This window comes from Camelus bactrianus, chromosome 7 (assembly GCF_048773025.1).
Source record: "Camelus bactrianus isolate YW-2024 breed Bactrian camel chromosome 7, ASM4877302v1, whole genome shotgun sequence".
NCBI classification, from domain to species: domain Eukaryota; kingdom Metazoa; phylum Chordata; class Mammalia; order Artiodactyla; family Camelidae; genus Camelus; species Camelus bactrianus.
Genome location: NC_133545.1, coordinates 4,912,007 through 4,939,994, shown reverse-complemented (window position 1 = coordinate 4,939,994; position 27,988 = coordinate 4,912,007). Strand labels below are relative to the sequence as shown.

At 54.6% G+C, this 27,988-nt stretch overlaps 1 protein-coding gene and 1 non-coding gene across 9 annotated transcripts; both read right to left on the bottom strand.

Moving 5' to 3' along the window:
• Positions 1-5: 5 nt before the first annotated feature.
• On the bottom strand, positions 6-27,976 carry WDR86 (WD repeat domain 86). Of its 8 annotated transcripts, none has more exons than XR_012507998.1 (8): positions 27,188-27,518; positions 26,706-26,993; positions 18,941-19,082; positions 15,247-15,667; positions 8,146-8,281; positions 5,894-6,175; positions 4,293-4,546; positions 6-3,924 (listed from the first exon to the last, which is right to left on the bottom strand). XR_012507998.1 is itself a non-coding variant. In XM_074366741.1 (7 exons), exons 2-7 carry the CDS (start codon positions 26,929-26,931, stop codon positions 5,112-5,114), a joined length of 1,710 nt encoding a protein of 569 aa, XP_074222842.1. In that variant the 5' UTR covers positions 26,932-26,993; positions 27,711-27,976; the 3' UTR covers positions 5,085-5,111. The 8 variants fall into 8 exon arrangements, 6 of the variants coding, with proteins under 6 accessions (XP_074222842.1, XP_074222843.1, XP_074222841.1 ...); XR_012507999.1 differs by having other exon boundaries at positions 5,894-5,997; positions 27,188-27,516; XM_074366741.1 differs by lacking the exons at positions 6-3,924; positions 4,293-4,546; positions 27,188-27,518 and adding exons at positions 5,085-5,614; positions 27,711-27,976.
• On the bottom strand, positions 16,787-16,858 carry TRNAA-GGC (transfer RNA alanine (anticodon GGC)). The gene has a single exon. It is a non-coding gene; the product is annotated as a tRNA-Ala (tRNA).
• Positions 27,977-27,988: the final 12 nt, after the last annotated feature.

Here is a 27,988-nt window from a genome sequence, read left to right as displayed (position 1 = left end):
TATCGAGGTCTGTTATTAAGCCAGTTGCATTCCCATGATTCACCACATCAATGAGAGGAAGTGCAAAAATCACCTGGTCGTCTCAATAGAGGCAGAAAAAGCATCTGATAAAATTCAACACCCATTTATGATAAAAACTCCTAGCAAAGTGGGTATAGAGGAGACATTTCTCAACATAATAAAGGCTGTTTATGACAAACGTACAGCCAGCATAGTACTCAATGGTGAAACGTTGAAAGCCTTCCCGCTAAAATCCGGAATGAGACAAGGATGCCCATTCTCACCACTTCTAGTCAATATAGTATTGGAAGTCCTAGCCACAGCAATTAGACAAGAAATAAAAAGGACCCAAACTGGAAGAGAAGAGGCAGAATTGTCACTAAATGCGATGACATGATGCTATATGTAGAAAACCCTAAAGACTCCACACAAAACTAGAGCTGATAAAAGAATTTGGCAAGGTTGTAGGATACAAGATTAACATACAGAAATAAGTTGCATTTCTTTAACAATGAAATAGCAGGGAAAGAAAGAAACCCTTTTAAAATCATATCCAAAACAATAAGGTACTTAGGAATAACTCTGACCAAGGAAGTGAAAGACTTATACATGGAAACCTACAAAACCTTGATTAAGGAAATTAAAGATGACTTCAAAGAAATGAAAAGATAGCCCATGCTCTTGGATTGGAAGAATCAGTATTAAAATGGTCATATTGCCCAAGGCAATCTACAGATTTAATGCGATCTCTATCAAATTACCCAAGACAGTTTTCACAGAACTAGAACAAATAATCTTAAAATTTATATGGAATCACAAAAGATCCAGAATTGCCAAAGCAATACTGAAGAAAAAGAATGAAGGTAGAGAAATAACCCTCCCAGACTTCAGTAATCAAAGCTACAGTAATCAAAACAGTGTGATGTGGGCACAAAAACAGACATACGGATCAGAATAGAGAGCCCAGAAATAAACCCAGACAATCAATTGATCTTTGACAAAGGAGGCAAGAATATGGAGAAAAGACAGTCTCTTCAACAAATGGTGTAGGGAAAGCTGGATATCTGCATGTAAATCAATGAAGTTAGAACACTCCCTCACACCAGACACAAAAATAAACTCAAAATGGCTTAAAGACTTACACATAAACCTCCTAGAACAGAACATAGGCAAAACATTCCCAACACAAATCTCAGCAATGTTCCCCTAGGGCAGTCTACCAGGCAATAGAAATAAAAGCAAAAGTAGACAAATGGGATCTAATTAAACTTGGAAGTTTTTGCACAGCAAAGGAAAGCATAAGTAAAATGAAAATACAACCTACGGACTGGGAAAACGTATCTGCAAACGATGTGACTGACAAGGGCTTAATTTCCAGAATATACAAACAGCTCATACAAGTCAATAACAAAAAACAATCCAATCAAAAAATGGGCAGAAGACCTAAAAAAACATTTCTCCAATGAAGACATACAAATGGCCGATAGGCACATGAAAAAATGCCCCATATCACTAATTAATCCAAGAAATGCAAGATCAATACTACAATGAGGAATCACCTCACACGGGTCAGAATAGCCATCATTAAAAAGTCCACAAATTATAAATGCTGCAGAGGGTGTGGAGACAAGGGATCCCTCCTACACTGCTGGTGGGAGTGTAGTTTGGTGCAGGCATTATGGAAAACAGTATGGAGACTCCTCAAAAAAAAAAAAAAAAACAAACAAAACCAACTAAAAATAGACTTACCATATAACCCAGCAATCCCCCTTCTGGGCAAATATCTGGAGGAAACTCTAATTTGAAAAGATACATGCACCCTAATGTTCATAGCAGCACTATTTACAATAGCTGAGACATGGAAAAAACCTAAATGTCCATTGACAGATGACTGGATATAAAGAAGTTGTGAAGTTGGAATACACAATGGAATAATACTCAGCCATAAAAAAGAATAAAGTAATGCCATTTGCAGCAACAGGGATGGACCTGAAGATCATCATACTATGCTCATCATCATTCTGGTGAAGTAAACCATAAAGAAAGAAAAATACTGTATGATATCACTTATATGTGGAACCTAAAAAAAAAAAAACCATGAACTTATTCACAGAACAGAGACAGACTCAGAGACATTGAAAACAATCATGGTTATCAGGGTAAAAAGGGAGTGGAGAGGAATAAATTGGGATTTATTGGGATTTAAGTTTGGGATTTGTAGATGCTAAGTACTATATATAAAATAAACAAGGTCCTACTGTATAGCACAGGGAACTATATTCAACATCTTGTAGTAACCTATAATGAAAAAGAATATGAAAAGGAATATATATATATATATGTATAACTGAATCACTATGCTGTACCCAGAAATTAACACACCATTGTAAATGACTATACTTCAATTAAAAAAAACACTGAGAGGAATCACATCAGATATGAGACACCACAAATTTAAAAAAACAAAAGGAAATGTACAAAGGCTCTCAGCTAGCAAGGGGCTGGAGCGGGGGCAGTAAGACTAAGTGATGGGGAGACGCAGGGCTTGCTCTCCCAGCGTTGGAAGTGGCTGATGCCTGAGGTGATGAGGGGTCTCTCAGCCTCATTTGAGACCATGTCAGACTCAGATTTGAGGCCTCGGTTGCAGTTTTTGGCTAACAAGCCAGCGTCCTGGGCTTGGGCCAGGTGCAGCTTCTAGCTTCTCAAATTGCTTCTTAAATATCATGGAAAAGGCCAGGGAAGCAAAGCCACACTAGCAAGTCTTTGCTCCATTTTCTCGTGAAGAAGATACAAAGACGCCAGTTCAGTTAGGGACAGTGCTGGGTGTACACTCCTCACAAGCAGGGCTGCCCGTCTCCATGAGTTGGGAGATGGGCTTTGGTCCTGGCTTGACGGGAAGTGTTACTCCCTGCTCTGAAATGGAAGAGAAGGAGCAAAGGACATTTGTGATGAAAATGCTGTTTATAGTAGACAGGGGGAGGGGAGGGTATAGCTCAGTGGCAGAGCTCATGCTTAGCGTGCATGGGGTCCTGGGTTCAATCCCCAGTACCTCCATTAAATAAATAAATACCTAATTACCTTCCCCCAAAAAATAAACAGGAGAGAGTGTATTGAGCCTGGAAGTCACAGATGAGATGGGCCCCTGTCCAAGGGGTTCTCCTTGGAGAGTCAGAGGAGAAAGAACATTCCAGACCTGGGACAAATGAGATAACCAATGGGGGTAGGACAGGCTGAGTGTGCCATGTTGATGGGGTCACAGGGGATGTTCTAGACCCACCAAAGGGTGTGTGTGGGTGGAAGAGATTGGAAGGACTGCCGAGTCCAATTACAGAGCACCCTGAAGGTCAGGCAGGGGGTCTAGACACGAGGGGCAGAATTCCAGGCCATCGGAGAGCTCCAAGCGGGAGCAGAGGCAGTGCCTGTGAGGCAGGTGGGGTCAACCAGAGACTGTGGGAGGCTGTGGCCAGAATGGGCTGCACTTGATCAGATCGGATGTCCATCACTTTCTTGTGAAATTCTGCCTGCTCTTGCTCCTGGTAACTGTCAGGTCCTGTCCCTGTTTCCCTGCCCATATGTCCTGTAAGTACTTCCTGTCCTTCCCCTAGCTAACTGAAAGTATTTATCAGGGGCAAGAATACAATATTATCAAAGGCAAAGAAACACCTTGTGGTTATCTGGCCTTTATATCATCCTCAACATCAAGCAAAGCCCTCTATGTGGCTGAAATAAAAATTACCCAAATATATTGTGCTATATAAATGCAAAATAGTGGTTTTCCATTTCTTACTTACTCTGGGAGAGGCAGGCTGGAGAAAACCAATGCAGCAGCCAGTTCTAGGATCTGCATCCAGTGGTAGCTTTGGGTTTTTATTCTCCACTTGAGAGAAGATGGATGTGATTGGTAAGGTGATGAATGAGCAAGAGCTGTGGAGGCAGGATCGCAGCATCAGCTGTCAGCATCAACCATCGGGTATCTGGCTCCCCAAGCTGCCTCTGTCAGCAAAGCAGTCTAAGAAGGTGACTAAATATCAGGGCCGGGACTCCGGGTGGTTCTCTCTGCCTGCCCTCCCTGAAGTGAACTTCAGCTTTCTGGAAAGCCCCCTGGGGGGCGGGCCCAGGGCAGGCAGCACATGTGGAACCCCGCACCTGTACTGGGTGATGCTGCTCCTGCAGGTTCTTCCCACCAGCCTGTTTTCCTGGGGAGGCCCCTGGGTTCTCAGGGTTTGAGGGGTGGCCTAGAGCACATCACAAAGGTCTGCAACTCTTTCTACGCCCCAGGTGTCAATACTTACCTGTTTATCTGGCCCGAGGGACAGGAATCCACCCATCAGGCATGGACCTGGGCACTCGGGGAGCAGGTGAAGCCTGTCCTGCAGCACGTCTTGCTGATGAAACACCTTTAGCGTGAAGACTGTGGAGCACCCACTTCCCTCCATCAGGGGCTGCCTCTGTCCAACAAGACCTGTCCTCGGCCAGATGCTGGGCTCTCAGGGTGGACACCGTCTTCTGCACTTTTCTTCTTTCTGCACCAGGGGCCAGCTGGGGCCTGGCAGGGAGGGCACGGTGGATGCAGAAAGAGGGCACCAACCAAGGGGCTGGCAGAGCACCCCTTCCGCTGGTGAGAGAGGCTGCTGGGGGCCCCTCTGCTCAAGGCCTATCCAGAGCCCGAGCCCCACTTCCCCCGTTCACCCCCCTGCCGACAGGTGCTCCAGCTGCCCTTCTGTGTACACCTCTCAGGCCATCGCGTCGGTGCAGAGCTGGCTTGGGTGCCGGGGGCCTTTCTACTCCAGCCCTGAGAGAGGAGGCTCTCCGCGATCTGTGCAAGATCGCGCCCTAGCACAGGTGATGGATCCCCGCTGTCACCCAGGCAGGCTGAGGAGCCGGTTCCTTGCTCCCTGGCCTCTTTCATGCCACTCCCCACACTCGAGTGACACTGGAGCAGCCATGAGGCTGCAGCCTCTCATTTCACCCCCAGGAGGGCAGGCCCCGGCGGAGAGTGAGGCCCCCGGTTCCCGGCACCCCTCCTCCCTCTGAGAGGAGCCTGAGACTCAGTTCGCAGAACAAAAGATGACATGTTGCCGAGCACTTTTAAGGACCTGTATTTCGGTTCTTCACAAGCGTACAATTTGCCAAAACAACAATCTGTGGCTCAGCGGCTTTTCGAAGCGTCTATTTCGCTCAGCAGGAAAGGCCGGGCTTCTGGGGGCGTCAGGCGCCCCGGGCCGAGGGGCTGGAGACCCCGGGAAGGTCCCGGGTGGGCGAGGAGGCAGGCTGAGGGCTGGGCTCCCCAGGGGCTCTGGCTGTGGCCTGGGCGGGCAGGGAGGGAGGCGGCCGGGGACGAGAACAGCCTTCCCCCCGGGCTTCGGAAGTCCCCCTCGTCCCCTCGGTGCCAGCGGGCCGCGCTCCCTCCGCGGGCGGTGGGGTGGCGGGCCGGTCGGTCTCAGGTCGGCTGCAGGGGCGCGGCGGCGGCGCAGCCCACCTTGTTGTTGAAGAGGCGCGAGAGGCTGCGCTTGGGGGTGCCGGGGCGAGGCGGCGGGGAGCGCGGGAGGCCGCGCACGCCCCAGAGGCGCAGGGTGCCATCGTGCGAGGCGGTGTAGAGCACCTGGCCGTGCACCTGCGGGCGCGGGGCGTGGGGCGGGCGCTGGAGGGCGCGCCCCGCCGTCCCCCCACCCCAGCACGGGCCCCGCTCTGCCTCCGGCCGGCGCCGGCCGGAGCATCGGCGTGAACTGCGATTACCGAGGCCGACGGATGGGGAAGTCTCAGCCAAGGGGTTCTCGGCCCCGGGGTAGGCTCTGCTGCGTACCTCCCACTTCCCCTCCGAGGCGGACGCAACCGGGCTGGCCCTCGCTCCGGTAAACAGACACGGGGCCCGGGAGAGGGCGGGAGCGCCTACCTGGATGCAGTTGATGATGAAGGCGTGGCCGCGGAACACCCTCCGCAGCGCTCCGGACTGGGCGTCGAAGGCGCGCGCGCGGGCGTCCCCGCTGCCCGTGAACACTGTGAACACATGGCGCCACTGGGCCTCCCGCCCCGAGAGCCCTCGGCCTTGCCCGGGAAGCTGCAGGGCGTTGGGGCATAGGCGGGCAGGGCAGGGTGAGTTCTGGGAGCCCTCTCCGGGACCTGTCGGCCCGTCTCACAGGGATGTCGTAAGGCAAATGGAGAAGAGCAGAAACCCCTTGGAAGGAAGGAGGCGGCACTTTCATTATCTTGTACGTTCCTGGGTGTTCAGGGTGATGACTGGGGGCCGGCGGCCAGGCCTTCTGAGGTCTGCATCCCACTTTGCCGGACTGCGGCTGCCCCACCCACCTTGGGCTTCAGGTCAGCCCGCCCTGCCCTTCCAGGTGTTCTTCCTGAGTACCACCTGGGCCCAGGTTCCCACTCTCAGGCCATTTGGTGGAAGCCTTTGGTGAAGCCTGGCTTCTCTGTTGGATGTTTCCAGCAGCTCTGAAGCCCCTGCCTCCAGGGGTCACCACCCCACCCTTCTGCCATCTGAGTGGCCTTTTGGGGCAAAGACCAACCAGAAAACTCACTCCTCCCCGTCTTCAGTAATGAGCTTGACCCTGCTCCTGACCCCCTGGGGTTGACTAGCGTGCCCCCACCCAACCTATCCCGGGGGAAGCCCCCAAATTCTGCCTCCCTTAGGCTTTTTCCTACATTATAACAATCCAAGAGTTCTCAAACTGCAGTAGGCATCAGAATCACGGGGTGGGGCGCTTTTAAAGACACAGATGGCTGGGCCTGCCTGAGTTTCTGATTTAAGGAGGTCTGGGGTGGAACCAGAAAACCTACATGTCCAGCCAGTTCCAAGTGATGCTGATGCTCATGGTCAGGACCACACTGAGAACACTGGCCAGAGGAGCTCCCTCGTTGACTTATTGTCTTAGCCTGGGTTCTCCCGGAAGCCAACCCTGACACTAGAATTTGAGTGCAAACAATTCATCTGGCAGGGCTTTCTCAGAAGTAGGGAGGGAAACAGGAAGGAAGGACTCCCATACAGGTGTGTTAGCCAGCAGGTGACTGACTGCTGAGGGCCCTTGGGAGAAGGTACAGCCCATGTCTGAGTTGTCCCTGCCGGGTGGCGGGAAACAAGGATGCTGGGCTACTTATCCATCATCTCCTAGCCCTCCTCTGACCTGCCTCACAGGAAAACACCCTTGGGCAGAGGACCTGCAGGAAGAAGTGCCCTTGAGCATGGTACCCACAGCATCCACTACAGCCATGCAGCAGCCAGAGTGAGCCACAGTAAGCACTCCCTTGGGGCCTCCTGGTCTTTGGGGGTCTATTCTTTACCCAATTCCTGTGTCACCTGCCTATTCCCAGGCTTTCTGCTAAAGCTACTAGTGAATGTGGCCCTGGAGAGGAAGTTTCCTTTCCGGAGCTCTTCAGCTCCTCTCCTGCATTCCCCTCCAGCAACGCAGTGTAGCTGCTGGGCATCCCAATCTTTAAAGGGGCCTACCAACTAGGAGACAGAACCTTTTGCCCTCCCTTCCTCTTCTTCCTGCCTGCCTGAAACATGACATGATGGTTGGAGCTCCAGCAGCTATCTTAAACCATGAGGCCCCCTTAAAGATAGGAGATTTGTACTAAGGATGATGAAGCAAAGTAAATAAAGAAATCTGGGTGCCTGACAACTCTGTGGAGCAATCCATTCCAGCCTAGACTGCCAGCCTCTGAATTTCTTCTACCTGAGAGAAAAATAAACAACATCTCATTTAAACCCCTGTTATCTGGGTTTTCTCTTATCTGTATGCAAACCTACTGCCAAGTGATGCCAAACCCACATGGCCCTCAAGTCTGGGTTTAGTGTCACTGTTTAACTTGAGAACTTGAATGTGTCCTTGAGATGTGCTCTTGCCACTCAGGCCTCTGGACATGCAGGTCTCTGCACATCCTAGTGGGGTAAAGGTGGGGAGGAGTCCCTACACCCTCATTTGGATCTTTTTTGTAAATAACGCTGGAGGAACAAATGTTTGTGCACGAAGGAGGAATGGGCGCTGACCAACTTGAATGGCAGTTGAGGTCACCGAGGGATGAATAGAGTAAGAAGAAGCAGACAGGCTCTGAACAAAAGCGGCCATGCTGAGGAGTGAGGACTGAGAGGGGGTCGGAGGGCGGGGTTATGAGGCAGGGGGCGGGGTCACTTACAGGTACCCGCGTGGTACTTGAGGGCGCTCACGCTGTGTCCGTGGGCCGCGAAGGTGCGCACGCGCTCCCCGGTGTCTGCTAGCCAGCACTTGACCGTCCTGTCGGCGCTGCCTGAGTACACGTGCCGGTTCACCAGCTGGGGGAGGAGGATGGAGGGTCAGCACCGCACACTTGTGCCGTGGGCTGCAGGGGGGCGTTTCAGCAGCCCCTCCAAACCTCTGTGTAAGGGGGGGGGAGGGAACATGTAGGTCTCAGCAGAGAAACTGTGGAGGAGCCAGAAATGACCCTGCCTGTGAGTCCCACCTGACTGCCCACTCCAGCACCCAAGATCACGCTGCTCCTGCCTTCTCTGCAGGGCAGTGTGGGGTCAGGTGGGCACACAGGCCGTCAGGCAGATCTGGCTTTAGAGCCTGGCTGGCTCTTGGACCTTGGCCAAATAACTGACTCCGCTCTCAGCTGCTTCACCTGCAGATACGGATCCTGCCAGCCCCTCCCTTCCTTGGGGGGCTCAGACCCAACCATACAGCACTCATCACCCTAGAAGCAAGGACCAGAAAATGTTGGCTGGCATTGCTGTTACATCTGCCACGTGTCTCTCTTTAGCAGTTTCCTACTGAAGAACAGCTTGGCCGCTGGGAAGGTCAATGTGAATCCACCTGTGGCCACGGCTGTTCCCTGGTGGTGTCCCAGCCGAGAAAAGGGCTCCTGCTTTCACACTGGACTTCTGCTTGGGGAAAGGCAGACAGGAGGGAGAAAGGTCTAGAAGTAACCTGACCAGCCAGTGTATGTGAGGTCGACCTGTGCTAAGACAGGAGCTGGATACCCAGGGGCCATCTCTGGGGTCCTGCCCCCCTGCCCCTGGAGACAGGTTCCCCGACTTCCCACTAGCCCCAGCCAGCTGGAGCAGCATTCACAGGAGGTGAATGGTGTCACAGGAGGTAAGGAAAGGGCCCAGGAGGCAAGGGAAGGGCCTGGGGAGGCTCACTCCCAGGAGCACCCTTTGCCAAGAAGAGGGTACTAACCCTAGGGAAGCCCAAAGACTATTGAAATAATCCTGCAACTTTCCCTAGACAGAACACCATGCAGCCCTGAGAGTTCCCAGCCAGCACAGCACCTTTGGTTACTGAGAACACGGATGAGAACCAAAGGCTGGCAAGGTGGGGTCCTCGGCTGCAGGTGTCTAGCTGAAGGCACCAGGCGTCCTCCCATGTTGCAGGGCCCAGGAAGATGAGGGCTGGCTACGAGCCTAGGAGACAGTCATCCCTGGCACTGACACATCTTGTGTTCTAGCTCAAGCACACATGGCCCATCTCAGCCACTTTCCACTCTAGTTCCCACAGCTGACTCTGTTTCCCCAGATTATTCCCAGTTACAATCCCGGAGAACAGGACTCAGACTGGCCCAGCATATCTTTCTAGCTCGGCCACAGCACAGGTCAAACGTGGCCTTGGGCCAATGCTATGGCAGAGGGGTGTAATCTTGGAGAACATGTCTGGCCTCCTGGAGGCAGAGGCTGCAGATGATCCCCTGTGGACCGAGTGGGAGGCAGGCATGGCCTGCGTCTCTTAGGCCCCACCCTACAGCCCTAATGGGTTTACGATGGGCCCAGCCAATGGAGCCTGGCGGTCCTCTCCCCAGGACAGGGATGCGTGTGATGTCCGCACACCCAAGGGCTCCAGCAGGGTCCAGAACATCACCTAGTCCTCTCGCCATCTGCACCAACCTCAGGAGCTTGGTTCTGGGCCACTGATGAAGGTGGGGGCACCTGCTTCACACTCTCGCTCACCCTCAGCTTTGGGGCCCTTTCAGCCCTCTGCCTGGAGCCTCGATGTGTCCCCACTTCCCCAGGCTCACCTGTGCCCTCACTGTCTCCTAAGAAGCCTGGGTGGACTCTGGCCTCCCCACATTTCTTACAAGTCCTCTCAGCCCAGAAAGTGCCTCCTTGCTGATGCCCCCTTATCCTTGTGCTGCCCTAGCACTGTGTCTGCATCCTCCCCTCAGGCCCATCATTGCTGGCTCCAGTGTTTCCTGGCTGTCCCCCCCACCAGCACCAACTGTCACTCCCAGAGGCAGCCCCAGGCCTCCAGTGGCCTCACTTTCCAAACTACCCCCTGAGACTCCCGGGCCTATAATAAGGAAGCCAGTAAGTACAGCGTAGGAGATTGAGAACCCGGTGGAACGCCTGCTCGGCCCCATGAAGGAGGCACTGAGCATCCACAGCGACCAAGGCAAAGGGAGGAGGGCCCCTCTCACAGCGGGTGTCCTGGCAATGCAGGCCCGGCACACCGTGCTGAGAAATCACCAAGCAGCGCACTTTCCAAGTACAAATCCTGAGCCTAGGGGCGGAGAAAACGCCCAGGCGTGTTGTCCTTGGCTGGCTGAGGCCTCACTGCTCCCTCTGGCTGGTCTCCTAACAGGACACAAGGAGGCCAGAGAGGCTCAGGGCAGATGGACACAGCGAGTCACAAAGGCCGGGCCCTGCGGGGCTCCCAGCAGCCAAGGCAGCTCCGAGGGGACCAGGCTCATGGACCATCTCCCTGCCACGGGAGCCACCCAAGCAGAGGGTGGATGAGGCAGGCAGGCCGAGGCCCCAGGGGTGCCGGCCTCGCCCTCCCCTCAGCTCACAGCAGGCCATGTGCCAGGGCAGCGGGCGAGAAGCCGGGGGGGGGGGGCGCCAGCCTATGAGCACGGCCAGGCGCCCAACGTCCCGCCTCCTGTTGGAAGAGGCTCCCAACTTCAGCATGGAGTGGGCCCCGTCACACCTTTAAAGCGGCAGGTTAAAAGCACAGGTGACATGTTCAGTCCTGGGTTCAAACTCTGTCTGTGCCCCTCACCAGTTGTGAGACCCTGGGCACGGTGCTTACCCGCTCCGAGCCTCCGTCTTCTTTTGTGCAAAATGAGAAAAACAATCTCCCTTGGAGGTGGCAAGGAGAATAAATTTGATAAGGCACACAGCCTACTCTTACCCGGGAGCTAGTAATCAGCCCTAAAAGGCAACAGCAATCTGCCCCAGCCCCCCTGGTTCAGCAGGACAGTGCTTTTGCTGGAAAAGTCCAGAACATCCAAACAATGCCACCTACGGGCGGGTGTGGGCCCCGCACCTCGGGCTGCCCATGCCTGGCCGGGCCTTTCCTGCCCCGCTCTGGCTGTATTTGAAAGGTTTATTTCTTCAAAGAGATATGAAGTAAGCATGACACAATGTTTGTATTTCATTTCGAAAGTGAGTGCAGTGGAGTCTGCTTTACTGTTTGCTACACTTTATGTTTGAAATGTTTCATAACTAAAATTTTTTTAAAAACACAAACGTAAAGAAACGAAGGGACAGGAAAGAGCCTCCACCTTCTCTTTTTTCACCAGGACCACCTGTTGAGCCCAGATCCTGGGAGCTCCTCTGAAGAGAAGCAGGGGAGGGAGCAGCCCCCCTCGGTGGTCAGCTTGACCTTGAGTTTGTTACTTAGAAGTGAGCCCTTGCCTCTGATCTGGTCCATCTTCTCCACAGGAGGCCTGTGCCCTCCTGGTTCTACCCCAACCAGGCTTCTGGAACCCTCTGGAGTTGGCGAGCTCGACCCTGGATACACATCCCACAATGAAGGGAGAAGGCAGAGGCCCCCCAGGGCTTGGCCGGTCTCTTGGGCCTTGCCTCTGCTCTCAGAAGGTTCAGTGTGGGTGCAGGACCGCAAGGAGGCAGGAGGATGCTGCAGTGGGTACCTCATCCCCCGGGGCTGTGGTTCGGAGGCAGGACATAGGAGGTTGTATTGCTCTGTAAGTTTCCTCTGTTCTCTCCAACCTCTGAAAAGGAAGCCCACAAGTTGATCTTAACACATAGAGGGGCCTGCCTGGTTCCCACGGAGAGTGCCAACACTACAGCTTCACGGAACAGGCTCCCTGGGGATCCCAGGAGATGCCTCCCACGCATCCCAACAGGAAACCGCAGACGACTGCCTCAGCTCTCCATCTGCAAGCAGGAGTGCTTCCTCCCCAGAACACTGCTGGAGGCCAGGCCGCAGGGCTCACAAAACCATCTCGGGGGCCCAGGATGCTCCCAGGCTTTCCAGACACCCGGGAACCCTGTCTGTCTCTGCAGGGTGTCTGGGAAGGAAGCCTGCCCCTCGCCGCACTGGGAGGGTCAGGATTCTGTAAGGTCCCCAAGAAGAGATCATTTTCATGTCTCAGGTGGCTCAACCTGCATGTGGACATGCAGGGAGGGGACAGAGGAAGGCAACAGTTGTGAACTGAGGGTCACTGCCTGCTTGGAGAAGGGTAGGTGAGCGAGGGGTGTCCCCGACTCTGCGCTGTGCTTCATGCTCAGCCTGGGGATGACAGCAGGGTCCCGGCGACAGCCCAGCATGGCCAGGGCCTCACAGGCTGGGGCCGAGAGACTGGCCAGTGGCCCTGAAATGTTCTGGTCACAGGGGTGACATGGGGGAGCCCTTCTGTTCGAGGAGGCAGATCAAGAGAGGAGGGAAAGGAGCCTTCCCCGGCCCTGTGATGGGGAGGAGGGGCTCTGGAAAATGGGCAAAGCCAGCACAGCCGAAGGTTGCCCACACCCGCATCTCCCAAGTCGTGGTACAACTAGATTTGATTTTGCACCGGGGGAAACGTGACAGGGAGACCCATTTAGGGAGCATCCAGACCACAGGGAAGCAGCTCTCCTGTCCGCACCCTCCGTACCGTGGTCTGCTCCTGAGGGGAGATGGCCCCTGTGGGCCCATCCCCTCCCCAGTGAGGGGACATCATATTAAAGCACAGGGAACTATAGTCAATGTTTTGTAATAGCCTAAAATGATATATATGTACAACTGAATCACTATGCTGTGCATCAGAAACTAACTCAGCATTGTAAACCGACTATATTTCAATAAAAATAAGTAAATAAGGCAAAGGAAGCCTGGATGAGCACCAGCAGCTCCTCTGTTTCTTGGAGGTGCCAGGTACAGAGATGGTAGCCCTGGACTCTGTCAGGCAAAACCTTATCCCCTACTCTGGAAATTGGGGGCTTTTCTGCTTCAACTCCACCGTGGGGTGAAGCGGCTGTGACTTAATAGCTAACTAAGTAACTAACCAACGAACCAAATAACCGTGCGTTTCCTGAATCGAGCGCGGCTGCCTTGTGCCCGGCCCTTCAGACTCTGTTTTAGGACCAGCCTTTATGATGGTGCCCGTGGCCCTTCCGACTGGGTGTGCTCTCCCTGCCCGAGCCAGTGGCGTGGGCCCTCCTGCCTCCACCTCTGCCCCCAGGGGCCCCCACACACTCCACTGTGCCCACCCTCATCCTGTCCCACTCCCCTGTCCAGCAAGGCCACCCCCCCACATGCCTCTCCCACCCTACCCCTCACTCCAACTGGGACCTACCCTGTACAGACCCTGGGGTGTGCCTGACTGACTCCACCCTGGGAGGCCCCCATCCCTCCTGAGAACCCAGCCCTGTGGCATCCCACACTAGGAACCCCCACCCCAAGAGCACCCCACCCTGGGAACACCCCACCCCAGGAGCTGGCCTTGCCCTGGTGCTTCCCACCATCTCCTGAGCACCCTGCAGAGGGCTGAGCTCCCACCAGCTCTGCTCCCAAGCTCATTTGCTCCCTGCTGCTGCCCAGGGCACTGGGCACTTGTCCTCAAGGCTAAATCCAACACGGGAGACAGACTTGTTCCTGGCTGGTACCAGAAGACTGAGCCCAGACACCTACCCCCAACCCCTGGCCCCTCTTCAGGAACCCAGAGCCCGTCCCTCCATGCCCTGCCCAGGATGCAGTCCCCACTGCTCCCTGCACACCTCTTCCCATCACGCACGATGCCTCCCAGGTGCCTCCGTGGTCCTCCAACTTTGGCCCTCCCTGCTCCCCCAATCCCGAGATCAGAAACCAGATGGCCAACTCTCAGCTCAGTCCCACCCCCCACCCTCTCCATCACCATGTCCTCAAGCAGGGTTTGAGTTAGAAAATGCACCAGGGGTCAGAGGTCACTCTGTCCAAGTGAAATGAAGCTTCTCTCTCTTCCACTGGTCCTGGGGCCCTAGGGCTGCCCTTCACCCCCAGAACCCAAAACAGGCCTCCTGGCCTGACTCCCCAGGGATCGTTGCACCCCGCTTCCTGCCGCCTGGATCCCATCTCCATTGCTTCACTGGTGGCTCCCAGACCTCAGTGCCACCAAGCACTGCACCCCAACCTGCTCATCTCAGGTGTGGGAACTGACCTGGAGAAGGGAAGAGCAGGCCAAGCCCGGGGCCAGGAACACCCAGATCCTAACATCCAAATAGAGGGAGGGCCCGTGTCCAGCAGACATGCCCGGGCAGATGCAGGCTGCACATCCATTAGGTGCTCAATAGCAGCAACATCCTGGATGACGGGCATCAAGAACGTGCTCTGTAGCAGGCGCTATGTCTGCTGTTAACTCACTAAACCCTCACGACCGCCCAGGGGTGGGTGCAGCTTCACGTCAGTAATCCCTAATCCAAACCTCGGGGCGAGATGGGTTCCAGGATTTTGGGATTTTAGGAAGACACTCACAATTCCACAGCAAAGGTACTCATATCCCCAGGAAGTGGGAGAAACTGAACTACAACCATCTCAAGTCTGTTCAGGCCAGGCTTTGCCACCAAATGGGTTTTGATGCTGAGCCTAAGAAAACTTCATTTTGGGGAACTTTTAGATTTAGGAATTATGGACCATGGGGTTGTGGGTAGACATAATCCTCACTTCACCTGGAAGGAAACCGAAATTCATGTGTTGACAACAGCCCTCATCCTGGTATCTGCAAATGTGACTATATTTGGAAGGAGGATCTTTAAAGAGGTAATTAAGTTAAAATGAGGTCATTAGGCTGGAACCTCACGTAGTATGACTGGTGTCCTTATAAGAAGAGGAAATCTGGCTGCCCAGGGAGAAGACGGCATCTACCAACCAAGGGGAGGCCTCAGGACACCTTGATCTTGGGCTTCAGCCTCCAGAATTGTGAGACAATCAGTCTCTGCTGTTTAAGCTGCCCAGGCTGTGGTGTTTTGTTACACAGCCTGAGCTGACTAGTACACTGGGGTGGGGCAGCAGCTCAGAGGATGACCCCGGGGCCTCCCTGGCAGACAGGCGGGAGCCAGGCAGGTCTCACCTCCAGACAGATGACGGAGCCCTGGTGCTCCCGGAACACACGCAGCTGTTCCCCACTCAGGATGTCCCAGGCTCGAATGGTGGCATCAGTGCTGCCAGTGAAGGCTGTGTGGCTGGGTGTGTCCAGCACCAGGCAGAGCACGGCACCTGTGTGGCCCCGCAGCGTCTGGTGGCAGCAGCCACTGGCCACCTGCCACACCTTGGCCGTGCCATCCGTGCTGCCTGTCACCAGGAGCCCCCCGGCCATGGCCTCCTCCATGCAGGGAGCCCCAGGGAGGTCCCAGGAGGCCAAGTAGGCTAAAGTCAGCACACAGTTGCGGTGGCCCCGAAACTCCCAGGACACCTGCCCCTTGTCCACATTCCAGGCGCGAGCTGTCCGGTCGTAGGAACTGCTGAAGAGCTGATTGTTGGCGACCAGGATCCTGATGGGAAGAGGGGAAAGGTCAGGGGTCAGACCTCACAGGGCCGCCTGGCAGGCCATCCCAGGATCCCTTCGGCTGGTGTCTTACATGTTCAACAAGCCCAGGGGATGGAGCAAAAGCACAAAATGCTCCCAAGGAATGGGAGATGGGAGTCTGAGAAAATCTCAAGGTTGGGGATGCTTGGGCCCCTGCTTCAGGGGGACAGAGTGGGGCCAGGAAAGCCTCCCCAAGAAAATGTCAAGGACCTCAGGCCGGGGCTCAGTCTCTGGGCTTCCACCACCCACAGGACAAAGCCCAGACTGACGGCGTCCTTGTCCCTGCCATCCACACCTGCACCCGCCCCTGCGTGGACACCTGACCACCTCAGTGCAGCAACTGGAGGAGCGCTCCCCTCCCCACCCACCTGGCCACACTCACCACCCAAGTCCAGCCCCTTCTCTAGGACGCCACCCAGAAGCCCCCAGTCACTCTTCTGTCTGAGCCCAGGGTCTGCCTGGCCCTCCCCTCGGGGGATGGGGTACTTCCACCGTCCTGAGCCATCACCCACAGCAGCGGCTCCACAGCCAGGGAAGCAGGTGGGCAGGAGGGCGAGGGGGACAGGGGAGGAGACCGATCCACCTGGTGTGCCCAGACCTGAAAGGTTTCTGGGGATGCAGGACTTGCAGTTTAAAAATTGGGGAAGTCCTGGGCAGAGTGGGACATGCTAGTCACCCTAGGACAGGTCAGGCTCCAGAGGTGGGGCGACATTTCCCACTGAGAAGCCGGTGAGTTATGTGGGGTTCCAGGCCCACCAGCCAGCCCTCACTGTCACTCACAACACTGGCCGGCGGCCACGCCCTTGGGTGATTTCTATAAGGTTAGGGCCCAGGGGAGGCACAGTCAGAGGGGAGGCACTGTCACCTCCCATCATTCAGGCTGATGTCTGGGGGCGACCCTCCAGCTCCAGGTCACAGCCTGGGCCAAGGGCCCCAGGGATCTCCGGGAGGGAGGAGCAGAAATGTTCATCCATGGGGGGGCAGAGCCTCCCAAGCAGTAAATATTCATGATTCTTATTCTCATTTTGACGTATGCAAGGAATTTCTCCCCAGAAAATATTCATCTGTCTTTTTACCCCCTTAATGGAGGCACTGGGGATTTAACCCAGGCCCTTGTGCACGCCGAGCACACGCTCTACCACTGAGCTACACCCCCGACCCCCTCATCTGTCTTCAGTACAGAACCCTGCGTGTAACTTCAAAGGGCCTGTTTACACATCCACTCACAAAGGGCAGAGGCCTAAATCTGGAATGGGGTGTGTCATCAGTGTGGGGACAGAGGGGTCAGGACCCCCATCTCAGTGTCAGAGGCACCTCGTGCACCTTCTTTTAAAAGGTCTTGCCTGTGAGCCTAACATGGGCAGGAGAGAAAGGACCTGGAACAAAGCAGACCTTCTGCCCACCTCACACCTCTGGGCCGTTCTCACTTCCCGCAAGTAATTGAGGACACAGTGCATTAAATGTAGCACACTCTCTATTTCTGACGGCTCCTGCCTCAATACCCAGGAGGGGTGGTTTTCACAAAATGTGTGTTTCTAAAGGAAGGTGACAACTTGGCACCTCAGGTGACATTCTTGGGGCCTAAGTCCTGCAGGGTGTGGCCTCGCATGAGAAGGCCCCCCAGGCCTGGCCAGGGCCCCCAGAAGCTCGCACACCTGGCCCTGCTCTGATAAGAGAAGTGAAGGCCACGTCTTCACCTCAGGGACATCATACATTTGTGAGCACAGTTACTTAATAATGCAAATGTCTACCCCGAGCTATTGTTGAGAACAGTCAACTGCTCAAAAGTAGTGTGTGTGAGTGTGCACACGTGAGTGTGCACTTGAGTGTGAACACGTGTGTATGCTGTGTGTGTGCTCAGGGGAGTCTAAGCCTGGCAGAGCATAATTTCTAGCCCTAATTGTCCAGATTTAGTTTTGAGGAGCAGCTGATCAGTTTCCAGCCGCAACCTGAGGGCCAGCTGGTCACCTGAGATGGGGCTTTCTCCCACCTCCCTATCCTCTGTCAGCCCTTCCAGCCGCTCACAGCCTCACAAAAGGAGACGCCCCCATGCCCACACCTTTCCATAGTTACAAACTTTCTCAAGAAAGAGTGCTGAGAAGAGGCCAGCAGGAGCTGAGTCCCGAGTCCTCACCGCAGCCCTCCTCCACCACCTGCCTGCTTGGCCCTGGTCTCCCAGGTCCCCGGGCCTCACCTGCTCTAGATAAGGGGGTGGGGCTGGGGGGTGGATAAAAGCTCAGCTCCAGGAAGATGGGGCCGGCCAAGCTCTACAGGAATCCCCACTGCGGTGCTTCTCCAGTTAGAACCATCCAACAGGACACTTCTGCACTTCCGCACAGGGATGTGACCTCGTTCCTGCCCTGTGGGTGCCCCGTTCTGACCTGGGGGGCAGCTGGTACTACAGTGGGTTGATCATCAGTCTGGCCCACCGCTTCCACCCACCGTGCGCTGGACCGTTAGGCCAGATAGGTCGCACCTGGGCCCAGGTATCACAAAGCTCTGTTGGCAGCATCCCCTCTGGCGGAGAACATCCTTTCCTCTCTGCTTCCCCCACCCCTCACTCAAACGCCCACCTCACCTCCATGGGCCCTTTCCTGGCTTAGTTAACTTCCCAGCAGGTGCCCCTCCTAGCCAGGGAGGCCGCGAGGCCCCCACGGGGTTGGAGTTGAGGGGGGTGCCCAGACTCCTGCCCACACCCGGCACTCCCTCAGGAGTCTGAGACGGCCCCAAGTTACAGAAATGTCAAGTTGATCTGATCAGCAAGGAACTTCCATGGCTCAGCTCAGACCCAAACTCAATAAGGAAAGGAAAAACTCAAAACTCCATGGGAAGGAGGGGCTGGGAGATTTTCAGCAGCCACATGGAAGGGGAAGTTTAAAAATACCCTGACTCCCTCTGCAGAACAATCCCCATTTGGCTCCTCCTCCAAGCCCCTGGTCCACCATCGGGTACCAATTAAGCCATTTCCTCTGGAATTTGTTCCCATCAGCCTCCAATGACTTTCCCTGTGCCCAGTAGGGGGCAGGTGTGCTGCCAGGGCCAAGGGAGGGCTTCCTGGCGCTAGTCAAGGTGTTGGTGGTGCCTCCCTTCCCCCACCTGCACCACCTCCCTAAGTGTCCACAAATGTTCCCCAGAGAAGCTAAATTCCTCCAGAGCAGGGGTCCCACTCGGCCAGGTACTGTGAGGAGAGGCCGAGTCCTCACTGCCCGGCAGCCCGGAGCCCCCAGGCCACGCTGACCTGTTCACAATGGACGTGTGTCCCCGAAACACCTGCAGACACTGCCCGGTCAGCACGTCCCACTTCCTGATGGTGCAGTCAGCGCTGCACGTGAAGGCGGCTTCGTCCTCCAGCTGGCAGAAGGTCACATAGCTTTCGTGTCCTGCAGACGAGGGGAGATGTGAGCATCCCAGGAACTGCCAGCTCCCAGTTCTCTTAGAGAATGTCTGAGATGGGGAGGAAGGGAAGAAAGCAGGAGTGTTGGAGGCAAGTCCAGAAGCGACCAGCACTTGGAAATGATGATTTAAATCTGGGAGTCTCAGGAATTGTGGGGGAGTCAGAAGCAATTCCAGGGGCACTCAGCCTGCCCTGGAATCCTTCTGTTCCTTCGTCTTCCCACGCACTCCTTCCTCCTTGCTCCTCCTTCTTCATCATCTTCTTCAGTCTTTTCAGCTGTTTGTATTCACTCAGTCATTCAACAAACCTCATGTTACAGAGGCAGAAAGTATAAAGGCCAAGGGTCCCCGACACAGCAGGGCCTATTTTTCAAGTAAAGATGTTTGCATCTCGGATAACCACTTTAGATGAAAAACTCAAGCTGACTCTAAGGAGAATTCAGGGACCAGAAAATCAAAAGAATCAAAAGAATGTTAAACCTAAGAGCCATTTCACAGACGAGGAGACTGACGAATTCAAGTAATAACACATGTGAGGGATGTATTTATTATGTTAAGGATTTTGATTGGATTTAAAAATTTCATCTAGATGTCTGGTATCAGGTACATGGGGATTTAGAATCTCCTGGGCAGTTTCAAGCTGATTCACAAATTTTTTTTTTGGCCCTGGGTATAAGCTTAATTACTCTTGGAAGAACCCAACTTCCTGGGTTCTAAGAAACAGAATTTTTTTTAAAAAGTAAGAAAGAAACGTTTTTCTATCTTCTTGGATAGCATATACCAGGCCCGTAGGAAAACAACGTTTATGTGAATTAAGTGAACACTGGAAGAGACAGCAGGGTGTTTCCCTGAAAGTGCATGTCAGTTTAAAAGTTGAGGGCAAAATGTGTTTGGCAAAATGCAGCCTAGCTCCTCGCCAACCCCAAAATGTTTGTAAAATATTTGAAAATTGTCAGCGAGCTTTCCCTGAGACTAGATCTGTTGCCAGGAGGGCTCAGCCCTGGGTGAGGGGCACCTGGCCTCCTCAGGTGGCCACAGGTAGCCAGGGTGTCCCGAGGGCAACCAGGCACACGTCCTGCAGTCCCTGGCACCCACCCAGGCCAGGAGGGGCTCCTTCCTGGGAAACCCCCCGGCTGCTTCTGTCCCACCTCAACAGCATCTGACAACGGAAGGCAGAGAACCAAGTGGACGTGTCAATCAGGCCACGGAAAGCACTGAAAACTAAAGCGGGCATCTCTACTCGATGACACTGTAGCCATTAACCAGGGACTCGAAAGACATGAGAGTGGGACAGCTTTTCTGACATGCAGCAGGAAAAAAAAGGGTAGGTACACTGATTGAGAAGCGACAGAAATATAAACACATAGAAACAAAAACTGGACGAAAGAGGTGATAACGAAAAGCTGTTTTTCAATGTAAAAAACTCCTCCCTGAGGCAGGGCCAGCCGCCCCTCTGCGCTCCCAGGGGTCTGGCCCTGAGCTGGCTGGGGCTCCCTGCATAGGGCAAGGCTCTGCCCTCTACAAGCCCCTTCCCCTGAGCGCCAGACACCCACCTCACACCTGAAAACCCAAGCGAGAGATGGGGATGGAGGAGGGAGGGCTGGGGGAGGCAGGGCCCGGGACGTCTCCAGGGACCACAGTGCCTCGGCCATGAGCTGTTGGAATTATGCGGAATAAGCAAAAAAGCCAAACTAAAAATAAATATTTTTGAAGGGATGAAAAATGCAGATAAAATGTGGTTATTATGTTCAAAAGAACACGCTGAGGCTCAGGGTTTCCTGCCAGGGTAGTCGGCCCTCCCCGCCTGTCCGCTCCTGCACCCTCGGACTGGCTGGAGGTTTAGAGTCAAAGTGTCCCCTCCGCTTGAGGGAGCAGCTCGGAGCACTGGAGAGCCTGGTCTGCGGGGGTCGGGGGCCTGGAGTGCGCCTGGCCAGCTGCACACGCCCTTCCACTCAGCATGAAAAGCGGGGCCTCCTCTCCCTCTGCCCCAGGGGTCCCCCTCCTCTTCTCCAGCCTGCTCCCTGCAGCTCCCCAACCCACTGCAGGCTCCCTGACCCCCACTGCCCACGGAGTTCAGACAGTCAGAGCCCCAGAAGGAGTCTCTGGGTCAGGAAATGTTGGCCGAGGCCCCCAAACCACAGTCACGCCTCCCAGGAGGGAGCCCTCCCCACAGCACAGCAGTTTCTGGGCTGCAGTGACCGCCCCCACCCTCCCTCCTTCAGGCCTGGGGACGGCGACAGCCCTGCTGGTCCTGGCCACAGCTACTGCAGTTCCCCGCACTCTGCCCACATTTTCCAAGCATCCCTTTGTTAGACTCTCCTCAGTTACCATTTCCAGGTGCTGTTCTGTTTCCTACTGGGGCCTACCTGCTAGAGCTGTAGTCTGAGTGTGCAAGCTCTGGCTGGAGTGGACAGAGTGCAACAAAGCCACTGAGGACTCAGCCCTGGGCCACCTGCCCCCCAGCTCCCAGCCGAGGCTGATGCTCTTGTCACTGCTGCTGCCACAGGGCCTGTCCTCAGCCCAGCTTCTCTGGCCCCACGACCTTGACCAAACTGCCTTCCTGCCTCCATCTTCATCCTCCCTAATCGGCACTCACAAGGGTGCTCACCTCCCCTAGACAGTGGTCTCTGCAGAGCTGAAGAATGAATTGCCAGCGTGGGCTTCCTTCACATCCGTATTTAAAACAAACTGATGGAATTCTCCCTTGACCGGGACAAAGCTAATAACAATCTGTTTATGGCTGAGAGCCTCCCCTGTGCTCCCACACGCCCTTTTAAAAATATGTAAGAGGTGATTCAGCAGTCTCACTTCTGGGTACATACCCCAAAGAATGGAAAGCAGGGCCTGGAATGTTCACAGCACATCATTCACAATGGTCAACAAGTTGGAGCAGCCCACGTGTCCACGGATGATGTATAAAGAAGAGACATTAGATCCATGCGACAGAACAGTATCCAGCCTTTAAAAAGAAGGGCATTCTGACCCATGCTACAACCTTGGGGATGTTGTGCTAAGTGAAATGAGCCAGTCACAAAAAGGCAAAGAATACATGAGTCCACAAGCTACCTAGAGGAGTCAGACTCATCGAGGCAGAAAGGAGAACAGCGGGTACCCGGGCTGGGGAGACAGGCACGGGGTTATTGTTCACTGGGGACAGTTTCAGTTTCGCCAGATGAAGAAGTCCCGGAGACGGATGGTGGTGACGGCTGCACAACATTAGGAATGTTTAATACCTCTGAAGAACACTTAAAAATGGCTAAGATGGTCAATTGTATGTCATGTGAGGTTTTCTTTTTTATTATAATTAAAAACTGTCCCAGTTCAGTCCCACTCACCTGGCCAAGAGGTGAACCCTGACTACTCCAGCTCACCGAGTTCCTGCTCATCTGAAGTTCAAGTGCACACAGCCCCTCAGCTTAGCAACCATTCTCTCAGTCCTACCTGCAAGTTCCCTGGGGCGGGATCTGAGACTCTTGCCCCTCTGAATCTGACACAGGCGCCCAGCACAGTTGAGCTAACAGGCAGGCGAGGCAGAAAGGGCTCTGGACCAGGAGGGAAGAGCAGAGCAGGCAAGAGAGACTCAGTTTCCTCATCTACAAAATGGGGACAATAATGGGTCATGAGAAGCAAATGAGGAAAAGCTTTGGAGGTGGCGTGGGGCCAGCAGGATGCTGTTACTCCATTTAAGCTCAAAGGATAAGACAACTAATACAACGAGCTAGGAACTGCTTATTAACTGGTTTAATGCCCACCAAGACCTTATGAGGCTGGGTTACTATTGTTATCATCCCCAATTCACAGATAAAGTAACTGAGGCATGAGAAGTTATGTAATGGGATTTGAGCCCAAGCAGCCTGGCCCCAGAGCCCAGGCTCTTGACGAGTAATGGCCCTTCCTGCTTCCCGGTAGTAAGTAGGAGTCATCCGGACGAGCAGGCACTCACCAGGTGTGCAGTGGATACGAGTGTGTAGCCTGTCCACACGGAACTGAAAACAAGCACCAGCCCCACCATGTTAGAAGATGCTTTGAGAAGATGAGGAGGCTTTTGGGGGACAGCCACAGTGGGCGGGAACCTCATGCTGGGTCCCTCACTCCTTGAGAACAGACCAGGACAGGAACTGCCATTTGGGGAAAGGCTGCTTATCCCACTGACGTAGGGAAGTGCCTCAAATAAACCAAAGGATACCCAAAGGTTAGAAGAGAAAAAGAGGAGGAGGGGAAGAATCACATTAAAAGCAATTCTTCCCTTTACAGACTAACTGGCAATTAAACCTGCTTTTTCATGGTGAGCTCAGCTCACCAACTGCATTTGAAAGCCAGTTCCAACGAATGCTGGAGAGGGTGTGGAGAAAAGGGAGCCCTCCTACACTGTTTGTGGGAATGTAGTTTGGTGCAGCTGTTATGGAAAACAGTACGGAGATTCCTCAAAAAAAAAAAAAAAAACTAAACTAAAACTAGACTTACCCTATGATCTAGCAATCCCACTCCTGGGCATATATCTAGAGGGAACCTTAATTCAAAAAGATACATGTACTCCAATGTTTATAGCAGCACTATTTACAATAGCCGAGACATGGAAACAACCTAAATGACCATCAACAGATGACTGGATAAAGAAGCTGTGGTATATTTACACAATGGAATACTATTCAGCCATAAAAAAAGAATAAAATGACCTGGAGATTGTCATTCTAAGTGAAGTAAGCCAGAAAGAGAAAGAAAAATACCATACGATATCACTCATACCTGGAATCTTAAAAAAAGACATAAATGAACTTATTTACAAAACCTAAACAGACTCACAGACATGGAAAACAAACTTATGGTTACCAAGGAGTAAAGAGGGTGGGAAGGGATAAATTGGGAGTTCAAGATTTGCAGATACAAACTACTACATATAAAATAACAAGTTTCTACTGTATAGCATAGGGAACTACGTTCAATATCTTGTAGTAACTTCTAATGAAAAAACAACATGAAAAGGAATATATGTATACGTATGACTGAAACCTTCTGCTGCACACCAGAAACTGACACAACATTGCAACCTGACTATAGCATCCGCTGCAAGCTGAGCAAGAAGCTCAGGAGGAAAACGCAGGCGGGAGCTGCCAACCACAGCCACTCTGCCCAAGACATCCAGGCCTGACCCACCAACCAGCTCTTCTTTGCAGCCGTCTGTGGGCCCAGAGCGGCACAAGGAGGGAGCACCCACCTGCGTGCGGCAGTTTCCACCCGAATGGGAATGGAAAGAGCCTGGATCTGGAGTCAGGAGACATCCAGGGTTCGGGCTGTCGCTGATCAGCCATGTAGCCTCGGGAGAGCACATCTCCCTCCTGTTCTGTCCCAGCAAGAGCAGGAGGCACACAGTGGTCAAGAAGCCCTTTCTGCCGCCGACCAGCCATGTGACCCTGGACAAGCCGCACAACCACACTGTGTGTCAGGGATGTTGACCACAGCACCTGCCTCACAAGCTCAATGTCTAGAAAACGCTTAGAATGCTCTGTGTGTTGATAAATAATCTGCTCTTCTCTGTTCTCATCTATAAACTGGCATCAACCCTATCCACCTCACAGTGACAAGGGTTAATAACATAAGAACTATGTACACAGGAGGACGGTATTGCTCAGCGATAGAGTGTGTGCCTAGCATGCACAAGGTCCTGGGTTCAATCCCCAGTGCCTCCACGAAAAATAAATAAATCTAATTACTTCCCCCACCCCCAAAAAACCCAAACAAACAAAAAGAAATACGTACTTAGAAGAGTATTTATAAGACATAAGGCACTAATTAAAGAGTATTTATAAAATGTCAAGACTTTTATTAATATTTCACTGATACAAAAGAAATCCTATGGGGGGGAGCTGGCAAGCCCTTGCTTTCTTTGGGGGCCAGACAAGGATAATCACATGCCCAAAATGACTCACAAGTCAAGTCTATTAGTACAATTTCAGAATAAGGAAAGGTAATTTTTGTCCCCTCTGTCCTTGAAACTTCTTGAAATGCGAACCCTAGAACAGAAGAAACGATCCTGGCAGAAACGGGTAGCAGTTTCTCAGTTTGACAGAGTCATCCTGTTGAGTGGGGTGGCCCACAACTAGGGCACCAGAGGGTCAAGTGTGGCCTCACTAGGAAGCAGATGCTGGTGTTCGAGGGGGACAAGCCACCATGAGGGCCACTAAATGAGTGTGAAGGGGGCTTGCCAGGCACAGTGCTGGGCAGGAGGGTGGTCCTGGGGGCAGAGCCAGGGGCCCACCAGGCCAGAACCACTCTAGAAAGGACTGGAGCTTCCTAGGGTGGAAACTGGCCTACAAACTGGGCTCCCACAATGCGTCCCAGCCCAGAGCTCCCTGGGCCAGCAGATCATCAGAGCCATCTTCCCGCTTGTTAGAAATGCAATTCTAGAGACCTACGCCATGGGTGGTAGGAAACTGGGACCTGAGAACCTGCATTTCTGAAAGCCCTCTAGATTAAAGTCTCATGTCTGGGAAGCAATACAAGTTGGATCTAAGTTTTCTGACAGATCTATGCCGTCAGTGTGTGTGACTATCTGTGTGTGGTGGCCAACTCCCCATTATCCGCACCAGCTCCCAAGGAGCAGGCAATCCAAAACTCATTCCTATTGGGCTTTGAAGTATCTCCCATAATTGCTTTTATTTAAAACCAGCAGGGTCAGGATCAGGCAATACTGAAGATAATTTACTCCCTGTGCCTACAGGAGCTGGGAGGCCTGGGGGAGGCCACCCAGGATTTGCTGATTATGGTGGAAAAACCAACCATGAGAAACAACCAAGCACACAGTGCGGGAAGCCTGGTCCTCCTCAAGGGGCTATGCAGGCCACTCAGACACCAATGGCGGGACCTCAGTCCTGTGCTGCAGGCACGTGACAGGGACCCGGGGTAAGAAAAGCAGCCACCTCTCCACGAGGAAGCACACAAATAGAAATCGGCATGGGTGCATCTGCAGAACTCTTATAAAACCATACGTACACCTCCTGCTAGTTCATGGAGTTTCCAAACACGCCAAATTGCAGATGGAACGAAGCAGAGAGAGAACAGGGCAGGGTGGGGGAGGGGGGTTCAAATTTCAACAAGCCCCATCAGCTGCGTAACAAGCCACTTATTCCCTGCCTCAGTTGCCCTGTCTGCACGAGTGGGACAAGAGCACTACAGTGTGAGTGAGGACTGCACTCTGTAGCGCCCAGGGCAGTTAACGAGCCTCGGTTGTTACCCCAGTGGCCCCGAGAGAGGGAATGTCCAGCCACAAGTCACAAGGCCAGTGAGAGACAAGGGAAGGCGCTGCTGAGTGAGTCAGGGACAGAGGTGAGATTTCTTTGTTTCTTAAAACTGCTATGATGGAAACGATTTTATGCTGCGGTTGGCAAGTGATTTTCGCCCTTGCAGCGGCATCCCACGGCTCACTGACCCCGATCGCTGCCCTCTCTGCGCGCCACCCAACCCCGCGCGCTCTGCCACGAGCGTGCGCGATGGGCGCGGGCTGGACTTTGGGGAAGGGGTCTGCGGCCGGAAGAGCTGAGGGCTGAGGCAGGCGAGCAGGCGAAGGGGACAGAGCGAGAGGTCGGAGGACGCGCGCGGCCAGGCGGGTCTACCTTGCAGGAGGGCGCAGCACTGGCCGTCCGCGGTGCTCCAGAGCCGGGCTGTGCCGTCCTCGCTGCCCGTCAGCAGGCGCTGCCCGTCGGGGCTCAGGCTGAGCCAGTTGATGCCCCCGCGGTGGTCCGCGCAGACCTTCAGGGCAGACCCTCCGCCCCCCATCCCGCTGGTCGGGCGGAGTACCGGGAGGAGGCTGCGCCCCGCTAGGGAGGGGCGCCCCGGCATCCTCGCGGCGGCTCCCTGCGACTGCGTCCCGCGGCCATCGCGGGGGCCCCGGCGCCAGGCTCCTGCGGAGGCACGGGGCAGGGCGGGGGTGAGGCGGAGGACCCTCGCTCCCGTGAGCGCACCTGGCCTCCCGGCCCGGGGGCTGCGTTGCGGGGGGCGGCCCACTCGAGACTCTGGGTCCCCGGGTGTAGCTGTCCCAGCCCCACCGCTTGGAACCCTCCCTTCCCTGCGCCCCCAAGGAAGATCCGCACCCCACCTGAGCAGACCCCTCCCTCTGGGCCCGCGCCAGCCAAGCAGAGCCTTCTCGGGGCGCGCTGAAAGGTCCGAATCTCTTCGCGGGGCGCGGGGAGCGGAGGGACCCGGGAAGTGGAGCGCCTCGGTGCCCTCCTCGGGCGGCGCCGCGCGCTCCGGGAGGCCGAGTGGCGAACAATACAGTCCAGCCTGGCTCCTCCTCAGAGACCACCCCTCAACCTGTCCCCTCCCACTTTTCGGGCCTGCGCTCCCGCAGCCCCACCCCGGCCTCGGGTCCCTCGGGATGGACCTCAGCCCCAGGGACGCTGGGGAGGGTTCCACGTGCGACACTCCCGGTTACCCGACCTGCGCCTCTGGGCTTCCGCCCTCTGCCACCCCCGCCAGGACCAAAGGCCGGGACGATGAGGAGGAGGAGGTGGATGGCAAGTTCAGGGCTGGGGAGAGGCGCACGCCGGGAACTTAGGGTCCCGCGGCTGCGCGCCGCTACCAGGCAAGTCTGCTCCTTCCAGGCTCCCAGTTCTACGAACCCTCTCGGAGGGCCTCTCGGGGAACTCGGGGTCGGTTCCCCTGGTCTGAGAGAGCCTTCAGTCCGCCCTCGCTGGGAAATCACGTGCACACCCCGAATCCTAAAGACGTCCCTCGAGGGAAGGGGGAGCGTCCCCGCGCCCCTAGCCTCGGCGCGCGCTTCGGACCGTCTGCCCAGGTCTCCGCAGGAATCCCACACCCGGGGCCGCGAGCCCTCCTGGAGCGCGGGGCTGCTGGTTCCCATTAGAGCAGTTCCGGTGCCGGCTTCGCGGGGGGCGGG